General features: G+C 41.0%; 1 protein-coding gene across 7 annotated transcripts in view; it reads right to left on the bottom strand.

The window, feature by feature from the left end:
- ABAT (4-aminobutyrate aminotransferase) overlaps nt 1-26,881 on the bottom strand; it is a 175,484-nt gene that overhangs the window by 8,095 nt on the left and 140,508 nt on the right. For all 7 annotated transcript variants that reach the window (XM_065559926.1, XM_065559925.1, XM_005295249.5 and 4 more), the window contains 8 exons: nt 25,852-25,901; nt 12,653-12,733; nt 11,203-11,295; nt 8,855-8,917; nt 6,545-6,608; nt 5,564-5,712; nt 2,345-2,482; nt 621-788 (listed from right to left, as the gene is read on the bottom strand). In XM_065559926.1, coding sequence (XP_065415998.1) covers nt 621-788; nt 2,345-2,482; nt 5,564-5,712; nt 6,545-6,608; nt 8,855-8,917; nt 11,203-11,295; nt 12,653-12,733; nt 25,852-25,901 — 806 coding nt within the window. The remainder of the gene's footprint in view (nt 1-620; nt 789-2,344; nt 2,483-5,563; nt 5,713-6,544; nt 6,609-8,854; nt 8,918-11,202; nt 11,296-12,652; nt 12,734-25,851; nt 25,902-26,881) is intronic.

Below are 26,881 nucleotides of genomic sequence, written 5' to 3'. Positions count from 1 at the left end.
GCTTGGGTGAAGGGGTGGCATGGGCAGGCTGAGGGTTGAGCCCCCCACCCCTGGTGCTTGCAGAGTAGGGGAAGCTGCCGCTGCTGCTGTGCAACGTGCTTCTCCTAGCCTACCGCACCTTCAGCCTCCTTGCCTGCCTCATTGTCTCCAGTGCCAGTGGGCTATGCCTGTGTGGGGCAAGGCGGGGGCACCTCCCAACTATAGTACTGAACTGTAATGTACTGTATGGCAAAAAAATTTTTTCCCTGGAACCTAACCCCCCCATTTACATTCATTCTTATGGGGAAATTGGATTCGCTTAACATCATTTCACTTAAAGTCGCATTTTTCAGTAACATAACTACAACGTTAAGTGAGGAGTTACTGTATACAGAATGTGTGTGTCAAATAATAGCTCCATCGTACTCAAATAAGCCATGTGCATTGCCACATATCAGATGAACTCAGTTGCAGGACAGCTGAGTTTATTATATATGCAGCAATACTATTCACCAGGCATTTGATGACAGAAGCATGTCCCAAGGTTCAGCATATTTTAGAATCACTCCCAGAAATGGACCATCTTCCTTCACTCATTAACACTTAGGTCTACAGAATCCAAGGTACACTAAAACACTTACAGCATTGGGCCTGAACTCCTCCTTGTGAAAAAATCCTCCTGTCATCATCTTCTTACTAAATGTTACCACATCGGCTGGGTCATCTAGGCCCCAGTGTTCATGGGCCCAAAACTTCCCAGTGCAGCCGCCTCCTGTCTGCACCTCGTCCACCAGAAATGCACAGCCATGCTGTTCAGAGAGATTGAGAGATCAGGGAACTTGAATCCATGTTTCCAAAACAAATATTCACCTCTCTTACTAAATACATAAATACTAAGAGTTAAAGAATAGTGCACAGAACAATATGTCAGGAGAACTGTTTTGAACACCTCTCTCACGTCAGTCTGTAAAATATTTTATCTTTTACGTCTTTGTGACTACAGCTTCAAAAGAAATTCAGCTATTTTTTAGGAAGGTACACAATAATCTGGTTTCTATACAAGCTTGTGAGGACAACAGAGAAAAGAACCATGTTTTAGATAGACTGTATCAAAACATTTATAAGGGATATTAGAAAACGCTAAGGGAGCAATTTTAAGAAGTTCAAAAAGCAGTTAGACTTTAAACTCCCAATGAAAGTCAATGGGAGTTTAGAGCCTAACTTCCATTTGTACTTTTGAAAGTTTCCACCTACAACACTGGGGGCCAGTCACGTTCGATAGACACAGACAACATCCCAGCACATCTGTTCTGTAGCGTAAAGCACTTTGGAATGGTCAGCCAATCAGGTCACCCTGACTAGCTGAAAATTCCAGCCCTTTTTAAAAAAAACAAAACAAAAACATGTTACTTGCAATGGACTACTCCACTGATCCTGTGCGGGCAAGGAGATTTTGAAAAGTCACATTAAAACAGATTACTAAGTGTTCTCAACACAGTATTGTTACAACATTGGCACATCCTCAGTTTGGGCAAGACAAAAACTGCTCGACTTAGCCTCATACTTGCCCATCTAATCTAAACTGCTCAAATGATGCCACACTGAGAAAAATGAGTGGACAGTGAGAGCACTTGTTAACAAAGGGAAATTATGCTGCTTCATCCTACAGAACAGGGTTACTCAAATGTCATTAACATGTTTTTCCATGAACACACATTCAGGTTTCTCGCCCGGAACATTTACAAGAAGAAAGTGAAAGGTAGGTCTCATCTCCACTTTTAAATGGTTCCCATGATATTCCAAATGTCATAAGATATCTTGTCCATTTTTGTCATTTACTGGAACATCTGAACTTACATCTGGATTCAACTTCTGCTTTTACTGTTGCTGGGTCTATATTTGCAAGTGCAAATGTTCCAGAAAGAAAAATACTTCTTCACCATCCCAACTACTGTTCCTGGAATTGCATGAGCCTCTCTATGGAAGTTAGCTTTATAGCTTAAGGACACTGATGTGGAACCACGATTTATCAGACTGGACCAATCCCTTGGTCTCCCTTGAGAGTGGGGGAATTTATTCAACAGAACAAGTCACTGCTAACTCTCTGAGAACACTTCAAATGGAACCGGAGGTGTTACTGTGCTGGTGAAGAGGCACTGTTGGGTATGAGCACATATGCATCATTGCCACCAGTGCCATTTTAGCGGTCTTCCAGGATGTTTGGACTCTTATGTTAGTCTTCAGAAGGGGAGTATGGGAAACCCATTGAAATGGTCTGGAGAAAACGCCAGTTAACTTGAGAAGCAGGAATGAAGTCTTGCAGACTCAACTAACCAGTTAGTGGACCTCTAAATGTTTGATTTACCTTTCTGGTAATGTCCCGTAGCTTCCTGAAGAAGTCATCTGAAGCATGATTGTCTCCCCCTTCTGACTGAATTGGTTCAATGATTATTCCAGTAACAATCCTCTTCTTTTTCCTGTACTTTACAATCAGATCTTCCACCTGCATATCAAACATGAATATTACATTTTCCTCCCAAGACATAATGGCAAGTTTCCTCTCAGGAAAAACTAGTCCTTCCTGGCACCAGAAGCTGGACTTCTTTGGTGCAAAGAGCATTGGTGGTATCAAAACCCACAAACATTAAGATGAAAAAATTAACATGTGGTTGCTGCAGAAATTAGGATGGTTACCTACTTCTTAATTTTAATTATGTTAAAGTGCTATAATTTTAAACCATTTTAACACAGCTCACATTAATTTACAATAATGCTTGTTTGAAAGCTGTAGCAAAACTCAGGGAAATAATGGACACCACTTTTGTTTGAATGATCCTGCTGTGGAGTGATAGTGCTTCATTTAGGACATCCAAACCTGTTGAAATATAAATAGTTATGAGGTGTCAAATTCATCATTGTTCTGTCTGAGGTCACAGAGCTGCTATGCCTTGTAATCCTCTGCAGTCTCTTGTGAGGGCATGCTTCAAGGTGATGGGCTTGGGGCCTCCACTTCACTGCCACTCTCAGGGCAGGTCTACACTACAGCAGGGATCGATGCTCTGAGATAGATCCACTGGCAGTCGATTTAGCGGGTCTAGTAAAGACCCACCAAATCGACTGCAGATCGCTCTCCAGTCGACCCCTGTACTCTACCCCTGATGAGAAGAGTAAGGTAAGTTGACAGGAGATTTTCTCCCGCCAACCCCCTGCGGTGTAGACCCTGCGGTAACTCGACCTAAAGTACGTTGACTCCAGCTATGTTATTCACGTAGCTGGAGTTGCGTAGCATAGGTCGACTTACCGCAGTAGTGTAGACATAGCCTCAGACTGGGTGTACCTCGGCTGTGGCACCCGTTTCCCACCATGGCTTCTTTATCAGGGCCAATTTGGCTTGGCTCCTTGCAGGAGTATTCTCTCTTGGAAGTTCTGTAACCACAAACTGTATGCAGCAACACAGGTCAGCCTTTTCAAAACAAAGTACTACTTATTAGTCAGCAAGAACAGAGTAGTCAGAGAAATGGGTTAAAATAACAAATAAGGCTGACATGCAGGAACTTTACTTAAACTTCATTTTCTCCTTGCAAGTTATGGATAAGTTCCAATCAGCCGAGCCATTCCTACTCTTAGGCTGGGAGAGACAGCCCATGCAGCATACTCTCAGGGTATGTCCACACTGCAATTAAAACCCCACGGCTGGCCCATACCAGCTGACTCTGCCTCATGTGGCTCAGACTAAGGGGCTGTTTAATTGCAATGCAGATGTTTGGGCTCAGGCTGCACCTTGAACTCTGGGACCCTCCCACCTTGCAGGGTCCAAGAGCCCAAGCTTCAGCCCAAGCCTGAACCTCTACACTGCAATTAAACAGCCCCTTAGTTTAAGCCCGAGTCAGCTAGCATGGGGCAGCTGCGGGTTTTTAATTGCAGTGTAGACATATCCTCAGTATCTCTGTCAGAGCCTTACGTCCAGCTGCTCCTGCCTGCTCACCCCTTTTCCTCTCTAGACAGAGGACTTTAAGGATTTAGTATCCTTTTGATCCTATGTTTGGGTCTTGGAAAAATAAACTAGCTAGCCTGATTGGTGCCATGCAAGGGCACATTTCCCAATTAATAGCTCCTCCACTGTTCTGTTGAGGACCCTCGGTATTCTCGGCAAAAATACCTTATCTGTCATTGTTTTATTTCCTGTTTGTTTTCCCCATAACAACCTCCTCTGCTTTACTCACATGCAGTTATACAGAATAACACTGAGCATCTAAAATGGGGAAGATATAATATTCATAGAAATAACACAGAAACCTACCATGTTCTGCATAGCTTTGATGCAGGATTGTGCAGAGGAAAGAAGGTGGTTTATAAGGAGGATAAAACTCTTCCTGAAGCACAAATATCTAATAATCAGGAAGAGTTGGCCAGAATACTGGGAATCATGAAAGGGGAATATTTAAGCTTTGTTAAGATCATGCTGAAAAGTGGCTATGAAAAAAAAACCATACACCTTTTTACTCAACATGTGTCTGCCCTGAGTCATTTCTACTAATAAAACAAGCATTTACTTATCTTAGCACAGCAACCTGGACTCTATTCTGCATTATGCTTCAACAGAAATATCAGCTATATTCTGACTGCAGGATTGCTATTAGTGATGATTAAGGCTCCGTGTTTGTCACAGAGGTCACGGAAGTCACGGATTCCATGACTTTCCGTGACCTCCATGACTGCTGCAGTGGCTGGTGTGCCTGGCCCGGTGGCCACCTGAGCAGCTCGGATACGAGGAGCATGTGGAGCTCAGGAGCTAGGTAGGGAGCAAGCACCAGCCTCGTCAACCCCACCTCCTCCGAGCAACCCCACGGGCCGTCCCCCTCAAGCCACCCCCGCCCCCAAAGTTTTAGTCAGGGGTATATAGTAAAAGTCATGGACAGTCACGGGCTGTGAATTTTTGTTTACTGCCCATGACCGATCTGTGACTTTTACTAAAAATAGCCGTGACTAAAATGTAGCCTTAGCGATGATGTAAAAGGCAGAATGGAACAAAGCTTGCTTTCCAGATTTAGTTTGGAAATGAAGCCTCAATCCCGCAACTGGCTCTGCATAGGACCCCACTACACCTGCACAGGCAGACCTCATTGTCTTCACTGGGGAGCCACACCGGCATATAACTTCATGGAGCTGGTTATAGGATCAGAGCCTGAATCCAGAAATTTTACATAGGAAAGCAGGAAAGTCCATGTCACTTTTACAGAGTTGCTTTTCAGAGGACTCAGCACACTGAGGCTCACCCTTGTGCACATTTCCCCTCTCCCAAATTTGGGAGAGAAAATTAATTCAGATGTTTTTAAACAAACCTTTCCTTGTATACGAAATTTCACTCTGGGGCAAATTTCTGCAGACCATTCATAATTTCATAGTAAACCGTTCTTTTTAAATGGCAGCGGAGGCAGGCTATTAACTGTAACAGCTTAGGGAGTACTGCTTTCATCCAAGGCCGTTCCAATTCCTGAAAATTTTCTTCCAAGTTAACAGCAGTTAATCCCACTAACTTCATTATTTCAAAATGAAAACAGAATGCAGACAGAGAAGTACTCACCTCTTCTAAACAGCGGGCTTCTTCCTGTTGATTCTCTTTCACAAACTCTTCCAGGGGGTATTTTAGTCTTGGGAATGGAGCAATCGGCCAGTCAAATGATGGAATGTCTAATTTGTGAATTGCTTTAGAGTGAGTTGTAGCTAAGCAACCTAAAAAACAGAAAAACAAAAATTGAAACAAAATCTTACTAGAAATAAGGAAAGAAACATTCTGAGAGGTGAGAAATTGTCTTCTACTGGGCTACTGGAAAGAACTGGATGATTCCGTTTTAACTGCAGTGTTCAGATTAATTTATATTTGATTATTCTGGAGTACTGATTGATTGGGTTTGGGGATTTCTATTAGGCGGAGCATCATTCTGAAGAGTTGGATGGCATCTATACTATTTAAAATGTAATTTTAAAAAAGCTAGGAGAATCTGGTTACAGGATGGTAATGGCCGCTACGGTTAAATCTGGGTTTCATCTTCCCAGTATTGATAAGACCAAACCACGTTCTAAATCAAGCTACAGCCCTGCAAAGTTCAAAGCAGTAGCACAGTTAGGTAACATGTTTAAAATATGAAACTCTCCCTTCTGCACTGGCAGGACCAAATGGTATCAGACAATATCCTGTAAAAAAACAGGTTCCCCCCAAAACGGTAGATTTTTAATAGTGTGGATGGCAAAACTATGGGCCTGGAATGAAATTGGGCCATCTCCCGAAGGTGAAAATCCACAGTTAACTACACCTCCAGTTGAAATAAAATGCTGTTTTAGTACATTTCTAACAAATTCCATTAGCATCAGATTTAGGTTCCAAATATTTTAATAAATCTATGGTTTTTTTTACTGATAGTATTTCTATCACCAATTCATTGCAAAAGAATCTTTCATTTAAAATATATAAATACAAGGAGATAAATATGCACTGCTGTGTCCAATATCATCTGAGAAAGGACGAGGGCAAAAATATATAGGTTACTGGGAGTGTTTTTCTTACCCATGGTTCTTCCATGGAATCCACCCATAAAAGACAGAATACTATAGTCAGGGCACCCTGGAGACTGAAATAAAATACAGGATATGTCAATGAACTATTCGAACAACAGGAAGGTGGCAGTGTAGCTTATTGGAATGGAATCATAAACAGGATTACATAACTGGACTGAAGAACACACAAACATTCTACTTGTAATCAAATTGCCAGTCAAGAATATGTCCATCAGAGCATTAGGAAAGACAGCAAGATTTTTGCTACTTTTGGCTGTTGCCTCAACTAAAATACAAGCAAGTTTTACTCTTCAGGCAGCAAGTTCAGTAAAGTATATTCACACATTTCTTTGCCAAGAAATATTCTTCATCCCTTTAAAATTATCTGACCTCCTGTAAATACCATGAATATTAAAGACAAATATCGGCCAATTTAGCATTCCATCTTCAGATTGCTTTGCAAATACTAACTATTTAATCCTCCCAACACACCGGGGGGGGGGGGGGAAATCAATCAGCCCAATTTTTTAGAAATCAAGACAGATGGTAAATTGCCAAAGGTTACAAGGGAATTAGTGCCCAACACATGGATCAATGACTTCAATACTTATAAGCGTAAGCATGTATGTAGGTGTTTGCAGGATTGGGTCCAAAGAGGCAATTAGACACAGGAACACCTGAGTCCTCAGGGATGCACTCAGATCACCACACACCTCTCTATTTTGATTTACTTATTGGACGCTGAATGAAAAATAAACTAATATAAAGCGTATGGAAACTTTACAGTAGCTGAACTTTAAAAGGGACACTGTTGGGTTATTTTAAAGAGACCAGTCCCCTTCTTTGTGATCTAATCTTAAAAGTGAAAGAACTGCCTCCACTCCTGCTCTTGGTTTATATCTTGTGCTAATCAGTCTCTTTCTCTCTGGTTCCCAAGTCGCCAACATTTAGTTTCCAAACACCAAAGGTGAATATTAAAATTAAACAAACCCCTCTTCTTTCTGCATTTGTTCTTTTCTTTTAGGATTTCATGGAAACTCTTCTACTGTTATGTTTTGTAAAACTTTGTAAGGTCTGTTTCTGTTAAATGCAAATCCTAGATTTGGGGCCTAAAAATACGCAACCAGTTTTTCTTTAGCCATTAATAATTCAATCCCACTGCATGGTGGGGAGCATTGGAGAGAAAAGCAGGCCCAACACCCCTGGGAACAGAGGCAGGGAGTGCCTTAACCTCACACTATGAAAGGATGGCCCTTATATATCACAAGACTGGTGTCCTCAGTGGGACCTTTGCAGCTCTGGAGAGGCAGAAGATACCCTTCCTAGGAACAGCAAAAAAATGCTTAGATCAAACACAATGTGGGTTTAATCCTAAACTGAAGTGAGCTCACACAAGATGTAGCTGTGGGCGGGATAAAAGTACTTCTAGCACATTTACCACCTCCCTCAATCCTATGGTTGCTGATATAAATCAGATCAATCATAGGGCAGCTTTAACTCATGCCAGCTGGAATGGTCCCTATGAGATCATTCTATCATTCCAAGATTGCAAAAACAGAGTGTGCTCCAGTACCCAGTTCTCACCCTGGCTTTGGCGCAATTTAAAGCACATCCCAGCTCCCCTTCCAGCAGAAGAATCTCCAGGAGCCTCTTCAAGACAGTTTAAAACATTGCACCACTGGAGCAACACAACAGGAACGTACCCTGGGCCAAGGATCTGGCCCTGGAGTTATAGATCCTGTAATTTCCAAGATGCTCACATCTTAGAAGGTATCCCAAATTAAACACATTCTCCCACTTCATTAGTAACCTTGTGTATTAAGGTTTGTGACTGGCTAGAGCAACACAATCTGGGTTAGAGCTGAATTGGCACTTCACAGGCTTTCCAGCTGCATCTTAATTTCTTGCTCCCATGTGATTATGTGATTATTCCATTGCAAACTAACTTCTTGATTAATTTTAAGTCATCAAACCACAGTTTTGGAAAAAATTAAGAGGACTGTTAATGTTCTTAATCTTTATTTATAAAATCTGTGTATATTAGTGCTCCCCACAGTCTCTCTCAGCACATGCACGTCTCTGTAGCAGATGGTGTATCACATAAAGAGGGCAGTTTTAACACAAGTCACAACTACTATCTCGGGAGGCAGCAGGATGCCAGTAGCAGGCCTAGAATTTTGGTTGGGAGTGAGTTATAATTGACCATTCTTGAAGCTTTTAGGTACTAGTATCCATTGCAATGTTAGAAAGCCCTGGATTTTTTTCTGTAAACAAATCAAAAACTAACAATCTGGGTAAGATAACAGAACAGTAAAGTTACCTGGTTAATCATGCATGTCTCCAGTTCTTCCTTTGTGACATTATTATTACCCCTTTCTTTGTTCTGCAAAAGTAATGAAGAAGTTTTTATGAGGTGTCCTAGATGACTCTCTCATTATTTGCTGGTGAAGTCTTGCTGAAAAATCCTACTGTAATAAAGTGTCTGAAGGATTAACCAGCAGGTAAAATGACAGACTTGATGAAACCATATATGGATTTTTAAGCCACAAATTACATAAAATCTCCAAAGTTTAACAGGCACAAGTCTGTCTGGAGTGGGCATGAGAAAATAGTCAGAAAATCCTTTTTATGTCTCTCTTTTTAAAAAGAGAATAACTCTTTTCAGTATTTCAGATGTAGTGGAAGCTCCAGGGTTTGTCTGTGCGACCACTCTTCATTGCCCGTTTGTCTCTTCTTAAGCTAATTATGAGTTTGTTTAGTCTAAAGCGGACAGTAACTTTTTCCTCTGAAGAGCTCCATACATTGTTTCTCTTGAGTGTCATGTTGTGTGGGATGATCTAGCATTAGAGGCATTATATGCTCATTCTGAAAGTCAAAAGGAGAATGAAGGGACTTACCTATTTTGTTATTAGATGAATTTAGAGGGGGCAGAGAATGGCTTAGGGAATTAGTAAAAAGATTAGCTTCTTTTAGATGGTAAGCACTACAGAGCAGGGACTCTCTCTTTATCTATGTTAGCACTAGGGACAATGGGGCATGAATCCTAACTGGGACCTTTGGGCTCTACTGTAATATATAAGCAACAATAACAGCATATGGATTTAAACTAATGGTTGCTGCAGCTTTAACTGGTTGACTGTATGATACCGTCACTCAACAACATTCCATTCAGTATACATCTTCTATGCACAGAGATGTTAAAAGATTTGGCCAGCTCTAGTTTAGTTCACGATATTAGGAGAGAGACTGTGAATGAGCACAGCCACTTGTGACTTAGGCTTTGTTTATACTAGCACTTTTTCACACCCCTGACCGACAGAAGTTTCACCAACAAAAGCACTGGTATGGACAGCACTATGTCAATAGGACAGCGTCTCCCACCGACATAGCTACCATCACTCATTGGGGAGGGGGGTTTACTTATGCCGGCAGGAGAGTTCCTTCCACCAGCACAGAGCAGCTACGCAGGAGACCTTACAGTGGTGCAGCTGCAGCAATACAGCTGTGCCGCTGTAAGGTCCGTAGCGTAGACATAACTTAATGCTGTCTTTCCAAACTAGGGCCAAGGAAGATTTTATACCAGACCCTTGCATGTTTAGTTTAGGCAACACATTTTAAGACAAAAGCTTGAAAAAAAAAATGTTTGTTTAAAAAGATAGCCTCACTGGTACTTTTGTAACCAACTTCTTCTAACCCCTTTTTGCCCTAGAATCACACACACAGGCCTTGGAATGCCAGAAACAAAAATGCACTGCAACAATTTTAAAGAATGAAGCTTTTCCAAAATAGTTTTGCTATGAGCCATATGGGCCTACTGGCTTCAGGGTGGAATTTCATGTGTTGGTTTTGACCTAAAAAACCCAGAAACTGCTTGGTATCTGTCCCTCGCTCTCTCCACTTCCAATGCCTTACTGTCACAGTTGCATCAGCAGCTTTCCTTTCATTTGGAATGCTTTTGTCCCCTTCTTCCCCTCACTGCACCCAAGTCTGAAATAGACCAAGTTTATACACTGCAAAGCCCATTTGTTTGCATAGGCATTGTCAGAAGACAGACAGTTGAGGGTAGAATTTCTGGTTGGTGAGAAAGTGTGCTGGAGGGTTTTAAGCTGCATCAGTCAAATGATTTGTGATGGTAAAGAGGGAGGAAGGGGTGCGGCTGCACTGGCTGATCTTTACTTTGTATCTCCTGTGTTCTTATGTTTTTAAAATGCGTGTCAAGGAAGCCCAAAGCGTTGTATGGATGCCTTTCAATGTGGAGTTTGTAGCAGACTGGAATCTAAATAAATATTGTAGAAACCAGGATAGAAACACAGCCTCTGTTTGGAGCCCTGCCAGCTCATGAGAGAGCAGATCTTTAAATAATCACTTGTTCAAGCAAAATGTGAATTTTATATCTCTATTTTTACCTGATCCACCTAATTCTGACCAGGGAGAGGAGGCGGCACAGGGAGAAAAAACAATAGTTTTGTAGTGAGAAAGCTGCTGACACATCTGGGATCCTCCAAGTGAGAAAGTCAAAAGTACAAAGGTCTATTCTGGTTTCTACAGTTTAATCCATAATTGTATAACTAAAGGAACACATTCCATGTAGCTTCAGTTCTTACGAAGCACTGTTGATGTCTAGGTTCTGCAGTTTTGTAAAGAGTCATACTCAGAATTTTGACTCACCCTGTACCACATGAATATTGCTTTAAAGGCGTTTTCATTAGAGCAGGATCCACAGGACATGGTGATAATCTGTTGCAGGCCTTTAGGAGCCACCTGTCAACAAAGAGACATAATAAAGCTAAAATAGCAGTTATGGAACAAAGCAAAAATACTAACCAGCCCCATTTAATTCCCTTACTCAGAATAAATCCAGAGCAGTGTCTGCATGCAGACACCACCACCACCTCTCACATTCAGCTCTTAAGAGAATAAAAGGATTGATTTCATCACAGTGGAGGGTGGGAGATTCTCTTTGAAATTTCATCTGCAAAGTTCTCTGCATGGGAACATCCAGCTTCATTTACGGATCCCATTCTCTTGAAAAGGGGAAGGCAGGTGATTCAGCTGCTAACAGTTAAACCACAACATTTCCTATTCAAATGCTTTTATTTTTACCCTGGTAAGTCTGTACCCTGAATACCACATGTTTCTTCATAAACATTGATCACAATTTTAACAAAGAAAGAGAAAACACACACATTCCTTTACAGAATAATTACACGAATAACCACCATCTGGAGAAAGGCACACATGGAAAATAACCTCAATGCCAAGCTCCACATGCTCGGCATACAAGGAAAAGAAAGTTGACAAACAATGCGTCACTTGGAGAAAGCCTCTAGTGAAAATACAACAATGGAAGGTTTGGAGGCCTCATCTTTAGCTATTCACACTTTGAGCTAAAGGATTGTTAGACAGAACTTTAGCCTTGTACTTTCTGGGTTCCATGTGAAATTTCCCACTTATGAAAGGGCATTCATAAACTGGAAAAGGGGTAGAACACCAACAAAGCAAAAACATTGCTTCCTTTGATGCTTAATTCTTCAATCTGTAAGCGATGATTACTCTCAACACTCAGTCTCATTATCCATAATTTCAGTAGATATCTTCAAGAATATAGAATAATGATTATTTAATAATAGTTCCAACTTTTGAATCTCTTCAAGAGCGGAAGAGCAGCACCATCTGGTCAGTTCTCTGATGATCTTTTAAAAAAAATCCTGTCGTTCCTTAAAAATCTCTTCAAATCCTGTTTCCATCATGGCTTTAAGCATTGTAGGTTGGATTTTGTTATGCTCTTTAGGCCCTGATCAAGCAAAGCAGATGCTTAACTTTAAGAATGTGAGTAGTCTCATTAACTAAAGCAGCTACTGCATTTTTCATTGTGTTTCATACCTTCTGAACCCCTTCATCAGTGTTAATATGGATGGTAGGAATATTCTAATGGGGGGTGTTTAAGATAGTTGCACAGAGCTCTATTTCTTATTTGTGATTAAGTAACTTTGCAATTTACTGATGCAACAGAAATTTCAGATCCTTCCTCTTGGGGCGGGTTCATACCATACATGCACTTTGGAGAATATGCAGACTTAGAATATGGTAAATCATCATAGTTCATTCTTAAACTTACCGAAAGCAAAGATTCCTTTAAGTTTTCAGCAAAATTCTCTGGAGGTAAAATCCCAAGAGCAGGTCTGTTAACAAATGTACTCTGAAAAGTGAAGGAAGAGAAACGGTAAGTATTTAACATCATAAGAAAAAATCTGTGATGTTGAGATTGCGATTCAAAAAATGTAAATATAAATTAAACTAAGTCTAAAGTTCAAGTACACTAACATTAGGCAAATTCTTAAATATTTGCAGTTATGATACAGAAGTTTTAAAAATAACTGAAAATATTCAAGTCTCAATAAATTCACCCATTTTTCTGTCTAAGCCCAAATTTTATTTTCTTTGAGGATCACCTTTAAAGAGAAATATTCTAGACTGCACTAAATGTTTTTTCTTTAACACTGATCTTTTATCCCTTCACCCTATTCTTTCACCAAAATCTCAGTTCCTTTTATACAGAGGAAATAAACTTTAAAGCCTTAATTATTTGGCTTCAGTTAGAATGGCTAAACCCAAATTTAATTAAGATAGTGTAACAGTTTCTTCCTTATCAGGCTTCAAGGGAGACCAGTTCTGAACACTGTGGGTATAAACACCCTCCAGATATTATGACAATATAGGATTTTGAGGCTGGGGGAACTAGACAAAGATATGTTCAAAGGACAGGAGAAAGATAAGCTGCAAGAATCAGCAAAGCAATTCTTGCAATAAAATAGTTTCCCTGCAATAAAATTATGCACACAAACACACATGCTCTTTCCCTTATAAAATCCTCTCTCACATTTACAATAGTGAGTAGTACATCAAGGGAGTAACATGTTAGGCAAAACCATGTCTGGATGAATGGATGCTGTAGGAGGAATGGGGATTTGTGTTCTGATTTAATGAGAGATACTGCTACACCAGATTATGTAAAATTGCATTCAATGGCTTTGTGCAGCTTAGTTTTAGTAGCAACTTGATTTTGCGCTCAGAGGTTGATCAGATTGGTACTGGATTGTGAGAGAAGGGGGTTAAAATCATCCAAACTACTGGCCATAGTTTACATTTTGAGTTGATTGTGTCTACTCAGCTGCACATGAAGTGTCTCAGAATGCTGTTGCAACACTGAACCAGTTCCAATCCCCAATACTCATGAAGGTAATCTAACTGGTGAGACAGAGCTACGCAGAGAAGACTGACATGAACAATGGCTGAGAAAGCAGAGATGATATTCATAGAATCACAGAAATGTAGGACTGAAAGGACCTCGATAGGACATCTAGTCCAGTCCCCTGCACTGAGGCAGAACTAAGAATTATCCAGCTCATCCCTGACATGTGTTTGTTTAACCTGTTCTTAAAAAACCTCCAATGATGAAGATTCCACAACCTCCCTAGGTAATTTGTTCTGGTGCTTAACTACCCTTATAGTTAGCAAGTTTTTCCTAATGGCTAACCTAAATCTCCCTTGCTGCAATTTAAACCCATTCCTTCTTGTCCTGTCCTCAGTAGTTAAGGAGAACAATTAAATCACTCGCTTCTTTATGACAACCTTTACATACTAGAAGACTTCTGTCCCCCCCACATAAGTCTTCTCTTCTCCAGACTAAAGAAACCCAATTTTTTCAATAGTTCCTCATTGTCATAACTATAAAGGGAAGGGTAACAGCTCTCCTGTGTACAATATTATAAAATCCCTCCTGGCCAGAGACTCCAAAATCCTTTTACCTGTAAAGGGTTAAGAAGCTCAGGTAACCTGGCTGACACCTAACCTAAAGGACCAATAAGGGGACAAGATACTTTCAAATCTTGGTGGGGGGAAGGCTTTTGTTTGTGCTCTTTGTTTTGGTGGTTGTTCGCTCTTGGAACTAAGAGGGACCAGACATCAATCCATGCTCTCCAAATCTTCTGAACAAGTCTCTCATATTTCAAACTTGTAAGTACAGCCAGGCAAGGCGTGTTAGTTTTATCTTTGTTTTTTTAACTTGTAAATGTACCTTTTGCTAGAGTGTTTATTTCTGTTTGCTGTAACTTTGAACCTAAGGCTAGAGGGGGGTCCTCTGGGCTCTTTAAGTTTGATTACCCTGTAAAGTTATTTTCCATCCTGATTTTACAGACATGATTTTTACCTTTAATTTTCTTTAATTAAAAGCCTTCTTTTTAAGAACCGGATTGATTTTTCCTTGTTTTAAGATGCAAGGGGATTGATCTGGACTCACCAGGAATTGGTGGGGGGGGGGGGGAAGGGAAAGGGGGGAGGGGGAATGATTAATTCCTTCTTGCGTTAAGATCCAAGGTGTTTTGGATCAGTGTTCACCAGGGAATTGGTGGAGGAGTCTCTCAAGGCTACCCAGGGAAGGGAGTTAGCACATTGGGAGTGGTAGCAGCAAAAGCAGATCTAAGCTGGTAGAGAAGGTTAGAGGTTTTCATGCAGGTCCCCATATCTGTACCCTAAAGTTCAGAGTGGGGAAGGAACCTTGACAGTCATGTTTTCTAGACATTTAATCAGTGCTTAATTTGTAATGAAAGAGGTGCCAGGGCTCAAACAATTTTTTCTTTTTACTTTTATAACTGATGCAGCAAGCCCAGAGGTGCCAGAGTGATGAACTGCCAAGCCTAGAGGTGCTGGGTCTCAGCCCTGGCAAACCCAGACACAAATTAAGTACTGCCTTTAATAATTTTTGTTGCTCTCCTCTGGACTTTCTCTAATTTGTCCACATCTTTCCTGAAGTGTGGTGCCCAGAACATGACACAGTACTCCAGTTGAGGCCTTATGCTGAGTAGAATGAAAGAATTACTTCTTGTGTCTTGCTTACAACACTCCTGCTAATACATCCCTGAATGATTGTTTGCTTTCTTCAGTTCTGTTTTCCATGCCGTCTTTGGGAGATACCTGGAAGGCTCTATTGTACTATAGTATATTTGTGTTTGCCGTTTAAAGTAAATGGCATGATAAATAATATTTAACACCTTTCATCCATAGATCTCAAACACTTTGCAAAGGAGAGTATCATTATCCTTATTTCACGGATGGGGAAGTGGAGGCACAGAGAGGTGAAGTGCTTTCTCCAAGAGTCCACACCCAGTCAGTGGCTAAGCTGGAAGTAGAATCCAAGACTCCTGGATTTCCAGTCCAGTGACCTATCCACTGGACTGTTGCCACTGTGCATGTAATTCTCTCACACATTAGGATGTGTGGGTAAGGATAAAAGGGGTAAAAAAAACAAGGGTGATGTCTTGGTAGGGGTCTACTACAGAACACCTAACCAGAAAGAAGAGGTAGATTAGGCTTTTTAAAAAAAAAAAAAAAAAACTAACAAAATCATCCAAAGCACAGGACTTGGTGGTGATGGGGGACTTCGACTACTCAGATATCTGTTGGGAAAATAACACAGCAGGGCACAGATTATCCAACAAGCTCTTGGAATGTATTGGAGACAATTTTTTATTTCAGAAACTGGAGAAAGCTACTAGGGGAGAGGCTGTTCTAGATTTGATTTTGACAAATAGGGAGGAACTGGTTGAGAATTTGACTGTGGAAGGCAGCTTGGGTGAAAGTGATCATGAAATGGTAGAGTTCATGATTCAAAGGAATGGTAGGAGGGAGAACAGCAAAAAAGAGAATATGGATTTTAAGAAGGCAGACTTTAGCAAACTCAGGGAGTTGGTAGGAAAGATCCCCTGGGAAGCAAATCTAAGGGGAGAAACAACTGAAGACAGTTGGCAGTTTTTCAAAGAGACTTTATTAAGGGCACAAGAGCAAACTATCCCTGCGCAGGAAAGATAGGAAGTATGGCAAGAGACCACCCTGGCTTAATCAGGAGACCTTCACTGATCTAAAAATCAAAAAAGAGTCCTACAAAAAATGGAAACTAGGTCAAATTACAAAGAATGAATATAAACAAATAATACAAGTATGTAGGGATAAAATTAGAAAGGCCAAGGCACAAAATGAGATCAAACTAGCTAGAGACATAAAGGGTAACAAGAAAACATTCTTCAAATACATTAGAAGCAAGAGGAAGACCAAGGACAGGGTAGGCCTGTTACTCAATGATGGGGAAAAACAACAAGAGAGCATGTGGAAATGGCAAGGGTGCTCAATGACTTCTTTGTTTCGGTTTTCACCAAAAAAGTTGGTGGTGATAGGACATCTAACATAGTGAATGCCAGTGAAAATGAGGTAGGATCAGAGGCTAAAATAGAGAAAGAACAAGTTAAAAATTAGTTAGCAAATTAGATGTCTTCAAGTCACCAGGGCCTGATGAAATGCATCCTAGAATACCCAAGGAACTGACTGAGGAGATAGCTGAGCCATTAGCGATTATCTTTGAAAAGTCATGGAAGAGGGGAGAGACAATGAAGCAAATAATTAAGCAATCAATTTGCAAACATCTAGAAGATAATAAGGTGATAAGTAACAGTCAGCATGGATTTGTCAAGAACAAATCCTGTCAAACCAACCTGACAGCTTTCTTTGACAGAGTAATGAGCTTTGTGGATAAGGGGGAAGCAGTAGACGTGTTATATCTTGACATTAGTAAAGCTTTTGATCCTGTCTCGCATGACCGTCTCATAAACAAACTAGGATAATGCAACCTAGATGGAGCAACTATAAGGTGGATGCAAAACTGAATGAAAAACCATTCCCAGAGAGTAATTATCAGTAGTTCACAGTCATGCTGGAAGGGCATAATGAGTGGGGTCCCGCAGGGATCAGTTCTGGGTCTAGTTCTGTTCAATATCTTCATCCATGATTTAGATAATGGCATACAGAGTACACTTATAAAGTTTGTGGATGATACGAAGCTGGGAGGGGTTGCAAATGCTTTGGAAGATAAGTTTAAAATTCAAAAAGATCTGGACAAAGTGGAGAAATGGTCTGAAGTAAATAGCATGAAATGCAATAAGGACAAATGCAAAGTACTCCATTTAGAAAGAAATAATCAGTTGCACACACAAAATGGGAAATGACTGCCTGGGAAGGAGTGCTGTGGAAAGGGATCTGGAGGTCATAGTGGACCACAAGCTAAATATGAGTCAACAGTGTAACACTGTTGTAAAAAAAAACAAACATCTTTCTGGGATGTATTAGCAGGAGTGTTGAAAGCAATACAAGTGAAGTAATTCTTCCACTCTACTCCACACTGATGAGGCCTCAACTGGAGTATTGTCTAGTTCTGGGCGCCACATTTCCGGAAAGATGTGGACAAATTGGAGAGTGTCCAAAGAACAACAACAAAAATGATTAAAGGTCTAGAAAACATCACCTAGGAGGGAAGATTGAAAAAACTGGGTTGGTTTAGTCTGGAGAAGAGAAGACTGAGAGGGGACATGATAACAGGATAGGAACAAGAAGCAATGGGCTTAAATTGCAGCAAGGGAGGTTTAGGTTGGATATTAAGAAAAACTTCCTAACTGTCAGGGTGGTTAAGCACTGGAATAAATTGCCTAGGGAGGTTGTGGAATCTCATCATTGGAGATTTTTAAGAGCAGGTTAGACAAACACCTGTCAGGGATGGTCTAGATAATACTTATACCTGCCATAAGTGCAGAGGACTGGACTAGATGACCTCTTGAGGTCCCTTCTAGTCCTATGATTGTATGACTCTATGATGTGCATTTATTCTTACCCAAGGAGGCTGGCTTTCACCAAAGATTGGTTGGACACTGAAGATTCTGGTTGTCTCCGTGCTGCCTTCCACTCAGCTTAGCAGCTCAGGTTCAAAATGTTTCCAATAAAATCAATGGTTTGGTGTTCTGGTTCCTTTTATTTGTGTGGCCAACCTCCTAGGAGCCTGAAGCATGCCCCTTTACCATGACTGCATTTTAGGGAGGTTCTCCTTTGTGCACTAGCATGGTAAATTTCTTCTTTCAGATTGTAACAATGGGCTAAGCAGATGATGGTGTTCTCTACTCATCGCATTTATGTTGTCGGTAACTAGTCTCTCGTTGGCCAACAGCCTCTCCCAGCATTACATCTGAGTAATCTGGTTGGCAGCTGCAGAATTCCCTGCAGACAAGAGAGAGGAATCCATTCTCTTGGTCAAGCCCTGAGCCATTCAGCACCACTAAGGCTGGAGTAGCCTCCATAGCTGTAGCACCCTCTCTCGAAGGCGTGGAGAAGATTGGATGATCTTTGTAGCAATGGAGTCTCCAGCTCTGTCAGGGTTCCCTCCCTACTCTGAACTTTAGGGTACAGATGTGGGGACTCTCTTGAAGACCCCCCTAAGCTTATTTCTACTAGCTTAGATTAAAAACTCCCCAAGGCACAAATCCTTCCTTGTACCTTGGATTAGGTAACGCTGCCACCACCAAGTGATTTAAACAAACATTTTAGGGAGGGCCACTTGGAGCCCTACTTTCCCCAAATATCCCCCCAAGCCCCTACACCCCTTTTTCTGGGCAGACTTGAGAATAATATCCTCACCAATTGGTACAGGTGAACACAGACCCAAACCCTTGGATCTTAAAATAATGAAAAATCAATCAGGTTCTTAAAAGAATAATTTTAATTAAAGAAAAGGTAAAAGAATTACCTCTGTAAAATTGGGATGGTAAGTACTTTACAGAATAACAAAAGACTTGAGAACACAGAGGATCTCCCCTCTAGGCAAAACCTTAAAGTTACAAAACCAGGTATAAACCTTCCTCTTAGACAAAGGAAATCACAAGCCAAAATAAAAGTAAGCTTCCTTCGCTAGTACTTACTAATACTAATGGAGTTGGTTTGCTTGCTTTCTTGATCTGTCTCCGGCAAGCACACAGAACAGACAGACAAAGAACAGACAAAACAAAGCTCTTCCCCTTCCTTCCTCCCTCCCCCCCCGATTTGAAAGTATCTTGTCCCCTTATTGGTCCTTTTGGTCAGGTGCCAGCTAGGTTACCTGAGCTTCTTAACCCTTTACAGGTAAAAAGATTTTGTGTCTTTGGCCAGGAGGGATTTTATAGTACTGTATACAGGAAGGTTGTTACCCTTCCCTTTATATTTATGACAAGCTCTATCCCCAATTTTCTTCTGTGCAACAACATGCAGGGACACGCTGTGGAGCTGGACTCCTCTTTGCTTCCCAGAGGTGGGGTCCTCCCCAACTCTTCCCTCTCTTACTCAGTAGAAACAAAACGTCTCCACTACAAGAGTCCTCGGCACCTGCAGAGGTGCAGCAGCAAGATTTGCCCCACCACAGAGAAGCTAGCGAAAGACTAACTACAAGCTCATCTAAGTGAAGCCAACATACTAGACCCAGCACAATCTGGCTTTAGACCCAGACACAGAACTGAAACTGCTTTAGTGGCACTGATGGATGATCTCCTCCTGACAATGGATAGCGGCCAGACATCCATTCTCATCGTCCTAGACCTCTCTGCAGCATTCAACACTATTGACCATGAGATACTGCTGTTTCACCTGACAGAGGTGGCAGGAGTTCAGGGTGATGTGCCAAAATGTTTTCAGTCCTTCTTGGAGTGACACACCAAAGACCAGTAATGGGAACTGCACTTCCATCACTAGACCCTTCAATTGGGGGGTTCCACAAATATTAATTCTCTCTCTGGTTCTTTTCCACATCTATATGGAAACACTGGGTGAACTGGTCAGATGACATGGACTCAAGTGCCAGCAATATGCAGATGATACACAGCTCTTCAACACTTATGACCATGTCAATCACCACCAAGATGGCCCAGTGCTTGGATGAGATCAGCTTATGGATGAACAACTAGCTGAATCTGAATCCAAGCCAAAGAGGGCAAAGGAAAGTATTCTGAGGAGTTTTCAGCCATGGTAGAGTCTTCTGTGATTGAAAGTTCACGTCCAAAATTGGTCAATTCAGTCCATAGTCTAGGAGTACTCTTGAATTCCTCACACCACAACAACCACAAGTAATGCTTTCTACCTAATCTCTGGTTGGCTGGGAGACTCCATCCCATCCTGATGGATGAAAACCTGGCCTTAGTTATTCAGGACTTCATCACCTCTCAAATGGACTATAGCAATGTAATATATCTGGGCATGAAACCTTCAACACTTACAAAATTCCAATTAATACAAAATGCTCTTCAGCAACACAGGACAGATGTGATATGCACACAGTAGCCTCTGTACTCTACACTAGCTTAGGAAATTAACTCCCCAGGACAGGACTATCACAAACCTCAACACTTCCCATTCCAAGTGCAAGGTGGATTTCTTTGACCTTGCTTTCTCTAACATACACACACAGAGAAAACAAACAAAAGAAATCCATGCTATCAAAACAAGACACTCCACTGCTACTTCCTCTGGGAGCAGGATGAATGAACAAAACATGTGACAGCAGTTAGTCAAGTTGCTTAATGCACTCCTAGAAGGTACTCAGATACTATGGCAATGACCATGGTATAAAAACCCTTATAGAATAGAGTTTGGTGTTGGTGGTCTGTAGGTGATAACTGAGTGGGGAGTCAGTGAGCACCAACTTGTACAGTACACTGTTTGAAAAACAGTTTTTGTTCTTAAAATCACTGTTAAATTATTAACACAGATGAATTTGGTAAATTTATTCAAGTGACTTGAATGGAATATCATGGATTGACGTGTTCCTCCATAGTACAGATTTTAATCTTTGCAGATGTTCTATTGTCAAACAATATGCTACTTTTACCGGTATATTAAAAGTGAATTAAGTACAAGTCAGTAATGTTTGGCAATGAATTCATGTATCAAAGCAGGCTCAACAACCCATGATTACTACAAAACAATGCTACTTTTCCCAAGTTCTCATTAGAATTACAGTCTGAGCTCCAGTGAAGTAAGTCCTTATAGGTCTCCAGAGAGAAGAGAGTGTTTTCCTAAATCCTCTATGTTTTTCAGTGAAAGGCAGTCTGCATGTTATTTGATATTTTTCAATCTCTTTCTTGGGGAGTGAAGCTCATCTTATTCAGGAAATGCATGGAACATGATCAGAGCAACGAGAGATGTGAATTGCAATATTTACAATGTGTAAGGAAATCATCAGAATTCTTGAAAAATACACAGGATCTAACTGGACACTAGCCAAAATTTCATAATTTATAAAAATATGTAATTTCTGAAACAATGTTTACTTCTGTAGGCTCAGACTTAAATAAATCTAAATACAGATATTCCTCTCCAATTGTTTGAACAGCAAATTTTGTTTGGTGTGTACTAGAGCTCTTATTTAACTTTTGTCTTTACTAGAGAAAAGTTGCCACATAAAACTAGATGCTTGAGAAAAATTCACAACAGATTAATGGATTATGGGCCATTTTGAGAAGAAAGTATGTTTTTCTTTTGTTGTTAAAAAGAGATAAGCCCAGCAACAAGAGAAATAGAACATTTAAATAATCTGCCACCATTTCAAATTAGCGAGAATAGATTCTTCACAATGGGATACAAATATAGTACATGATGCATTAAAAAAAATAAGGACATAATCCCCAGAAGTAAATTTTATTCTTATCATTAACAATAAACAAAGTCCCTGGAATATTTTTGGTGCCTCAGGGGAGATTACTCCGGTAAGAGTAAGACTAAGGGCTAGTCTACATGAAGTGCTACAGGGGCGCAGCTACATGCTTCAGCTGCACCACTGTAGTGATTCAATGTAGACAATACCTATACTGACAAAAGGGGTCCTTCAACTGGTGTAGACAATCCACCTCCATCCATCTAGTACTATCCACACAGGGACTTAGGTTGTCTTAACTACGTTGTTCAGGAGTATGGATTTTTCACATCCCTGAGTGACACAGCTTTGTCAATCAAATTTTCTAGTGGAGACCAGCCCTGGGAACGGGAATGCATTTTCACAGTATGGCTGACACTCAGCAGTCTGCAATCACACCCCCATATATCACTGTTGGCTGCAGTAGGTTTCCAGAAGCCCTTGCTTTTCGTAATTCCCTGACTATGGAACTAAATGCTTTCAGTATACTTCAGTGCAAATGGACATATTGCCTACAGTTGCCAAGACAAAGCATTGCCAGAAATGGACAATGCACAGACGGGTTCTGGGTGACTCAATTCTGTCTTTTTTCCCACTGAACTGATGGAGGCCTATATCATCCACTCTAGAAATAAAACCAGGATACTAACTGTGTCTGTGCAGATCATGTTTAGGAGAGATGGGCCTAGCTATAAAGTTCCTATCTGGACTTTGCAGGCATTCTGATCTGCAATTTCTTCCAAACTTTTCTCTGACATTTAAAGTGCCAGTAGACAAATAGGCTAGTGCCACCAAACACCATGGTGGTAGACTGCTCTTTGTTAGATTAATGCTGCACTGTATTAGGGTGTTTTGAGCTGACCTAGCTCTCCATGTCGGTTTTTAAAAAAGTTTTGAGGCATATTGTTTTACTTTCAGGGAAGGTAGAATCACCCACCCTGGAGAAATGAGAACTCTCCTTGAGAATTCACTGGTCTGGTCTTTCACATCTACACAGTGTTGCTGAGCTTTTGCGTTCAGACTCTCATACAGTTCAGGGCTTAACTTGGAATCATGCAAGGTTTTCAATTAAGTTAATTCAGTTCATCATCCGATGTAACCAGGGCTGGCTCCTGGCACCAGCGAAGGAAGCAGCCAATAGAAGGGGTGGCACTCCGTCCATTATTGGGGCGGTACAGCCGGGTCTTCGGCGGCACTTCGGCGGCAGCTCAAGCACTCTGTTTTAGTCTTCGGCGGAAATTCGGCGGCAAGTCCTTCACTCTGTCTCTTCCTCTTCGGCGGCACTTTGGCAGCCACTCAATTGGGTTTTTCTTTTTTTTTTCTTTTTTTTTCCTTCGCCGCTTGGGGCGGCAAAAAAGCTGGAGCCAACCCTGGATGCATCTACCCACATGCACAAGCTAAACTGTCAAAAGTCATGGAAATTAAAAAAAATATATACAAAAATCATGGAACCCATGACTTCCAGAAAGGTCATGGCAAAAAAGCAGACTGAATTTTAATGCAATATTATTCAAACATCTTTCATGTGGGATTCCCCCCCATAATTTCCACTTCATAAGAAAGAACAGCATCCTACACCCTTGTTGCCTAAGACATAGGCCTTGGCTACACTTGCGAGTTACAGCACAATAAAGCAGCCCCGGGCGCCCTAGCTCACTCCCCATCCACACTGGCAAGGCACATAGAGCGCTCTGACTCCGCAGCTACAGCACTGCTGGAACTCCACCTCGGCGAGTGGAATAACGTTTGCTGCGCCCCGCTGGAGCGCCACAGCGCCAGTGTGAACAAGGTATTGCGTTACTGCGCTGTGATCAGCCTCCGGAAACGTCCCATAATCCCCTTAAGTCAAGTGGCCACTCTTGTCATTATTGTGAAATCAGCTACAGGAATGTGGAAATGCCCTTTCAAAGCTTGGTTTCGGAGAAGCCAGCTGCTTATCAGTTCCGAGAAAAGCAAACATTTACTGTTTGCTTTGAGTGAGTGAGAGAGAGGCTGGGAGAGGGAGAGGGGGGTCTGAACTTACAAGACAGCATGCTGACACACTCTCAGCACCCCAAAAACCCACTCTCTCTCCCCCCACATACACACAACACATTCCCTGTCACATTCCACCCCACACACCCCCATTTGAAAAGCACATTGCAGTCACTTGTATGCTGGGATAGCTGCCCATAATGCACTGCTCCCAATACTGCTGCAAGTGCTGCAAATGTGCCCACGCCAGTGCGCTTGAAGCTGTCAGTGTGGACAGACTGCAGCGCTTTCCCTACTGCGCTGTACGAAGGCGGGTTTAACTCACAGCGCTCTGTGTAGTGTAGTGTACATCTGCAAGTGTAGCCATGCCCTTACACTGCTAAGCAATATATTCACATTATCTGCATAATTACTCCATATCTGACGTCCCAGTCCTTGTCCTCAAAGGACACCTGCACAACACCTTCAAAAGACAAGCCTGAGAATTGAAATTTACAACTCTACTAAACACTGAAAATCATGGACTTAAGACACTGAATTTATGGCTCATTACAACAGTCTATAAGCCACAAACCCTCCTTTTCCTTCAACTGTAGAAGTGTTTAACTGCCCATTATCACTTTGAATGGTCTTTTGCAACATCTGGTAAGTCCTTATCTGTTCCACCATCTATTTAGCTGTAACACTCTGAGTACCTTTCCCAGATCTGAATAAGAGCTCTGTTTAAGCTCAAAAACTTGTCTCTTTCACCAACACAAGTTGATCCGATAAAAAATATTACCTCACCCATTTTGTCTCTCTATTATTTGCATAGATAAACTGGGTGAGGTAATATCTTTTATTGAATCAATTTCTGTTGGTGAGAGAAAAAAGCTTTCAAGCTACATAGAGGAAGAGCTGAAGAAGAGCTTTCTGTAGCTTGGAAGCTTGTCTCTCTCACTAACGGAAGTTGGTCCAATAAAAGATATTACCTCACCCACCTTGTCTCTCTAATATCCCGGCACCGATACAGCTATGACAAAACTGCAAACAATATATTATTTGCATAGGCATTTAAAATAATTACCTTACTCCCAAACTATCTCACTGCACTAGCCTTCTTGTTTTAATTCTGCAAGGATATGACAGTGTATCAGTACCTGAATGGCATCCCTTCTCACAACAGTGAGCAAGGCACAATAAAAATCCAGGATCCTGGATTTAAATTACCATTTTCACGTTGTGACTAGAAGATAGCATCGATTTTTTGCTCTCTTTCAAGGAGTCATGCTAGATTCCAAATAAGCAAAGCTTGCTCACAGACTCATTCAAAGTGCTTTGTTCAAGAACACAACAAAAAATAATTAATTCAAAACAGCCTGGCTTTGAAGGGAGCATTTATTTGAATTAGTCTGTATCCACAAAAACAACAAGGAGTCCAGTGGCACCTTAAAGAAATGGGTTTTTTACCCACGAAAGCTTATGCCCAAATAAATCTGTTAGTCTTTAAGGTGCCACTGGACTCCTTGTTTTTATTTGAATTCTCTCTTTCAAGTATGTACAAAGTGATGCATAAATATGCCACCTCAAACTCCCTTCTTCTGGAACTTACATAAAGTCTTTGTTGTTATCCTTAAACTTTACAGAGCTTTTTTAAAAATAGTGAGGCCCCCCACCCTTCCCCCCCCCAAAATTAAAGCATGTCTACTCACATACTAAACTGATTTGCGAACAAGCCATTTTTAAAAAGTTAACACAAGATAAAGCAATAACAAGGGTGGGAGGAGTGAAGAACTGATTTAAATTATTTTGTGTCTTTTATACAAACCACTTACCAAGTTCTGTGGCTGCTGGAGAAGTTTCATCAGAGATGGATGGCTGTAACCTAAAACAAAAGAAGGAGACTATTTCCATCTGGTTTCAAGTAGCCTTTTTGAGATTTATTCATCAGTATGTACTGTAGAGAGTAATTTTATTTTCTTAACTTGCTGTTTTCTTAGTGTCATTTCTAACCTTTCCACGTATTAAAGTATTAAAAGTTGGTTCTTTTCTAAAGTGGCACAAATTGTTATGCCCCTATGACTTACATTCTCTTCGGTGGCTGAGGGACAAATGCAGCATCTGATTACAGGGAAGCGTGCGATACCACCAAACACTCTGGTGTAAGACTTCACTAGTGTTGGGGCTTATCACCAAATTGACAATTAGGTTGAAATGGACACAACATGATCAGTTGCCCTATTAAAGTTTGATTAAAACAGATAAAACAATTACAGACAGTTTGAAAAGGAATCAGGCCCACAGGTGACATATGTGAATCTTTCTTGTATAAATGAAGCTCTTTGGTGATTAATCTTTTTAACCATCAGTTTGAAGTGCTGCCATCCACTTGAGTGGTGGAAATTTGCTTCCTCTTCACTCTGGGGTTACCAAGTTAACACTTCCCATTTCTCTTTAGTACCAAATGTATCTGTCACCCGCTTTCTTTTACTGAGAATGGTATCACTGTTGCTAGATCAGTGCCACTAATGTTTTTCGGCTCAGATTCTATTACTGTAAATGTTTAAAAAGCATGCACTGTGGACTGCTTATTTTCCCACTCTGAAGAGATTCTTTCCAAGAACAGAGGGATAGTAATAACCATGACTTGTTTGAGTCAAATGACCTTCATCAAGCACTGAACATTGTATTGTCGTACAAACTCATTTGTCCACTCAAAGTCAGTCTGGAAAATTATGCTCCATCCTTATGCTTCTCAGACCATACTAGTCCCTCACTTCCAAGCACAGAAAGGATACAAATATCACCCAAAAGTGGCCGATGATCACAAAGTGGGAGGAGAGAACCCCAAGTAGCATCATTCCA

Source organism: Chrysemys picta, chromosome 10, assembly GCF_011386835.1.
Source record: "Chrysemys picta bellii isolate R12L10 chromosome 10, ASM1138683v2, whole genome shotgun sequence".
NCBI lineage: Eukaryota > Metazoa > Chordata > Testudines > Emydidae > Chrysemys > Chrysemys picta.
Note: the sequence above shows the minus strand (reverse complement) of the source record. Positions and strands in the feature narration are given on the sequence as shown.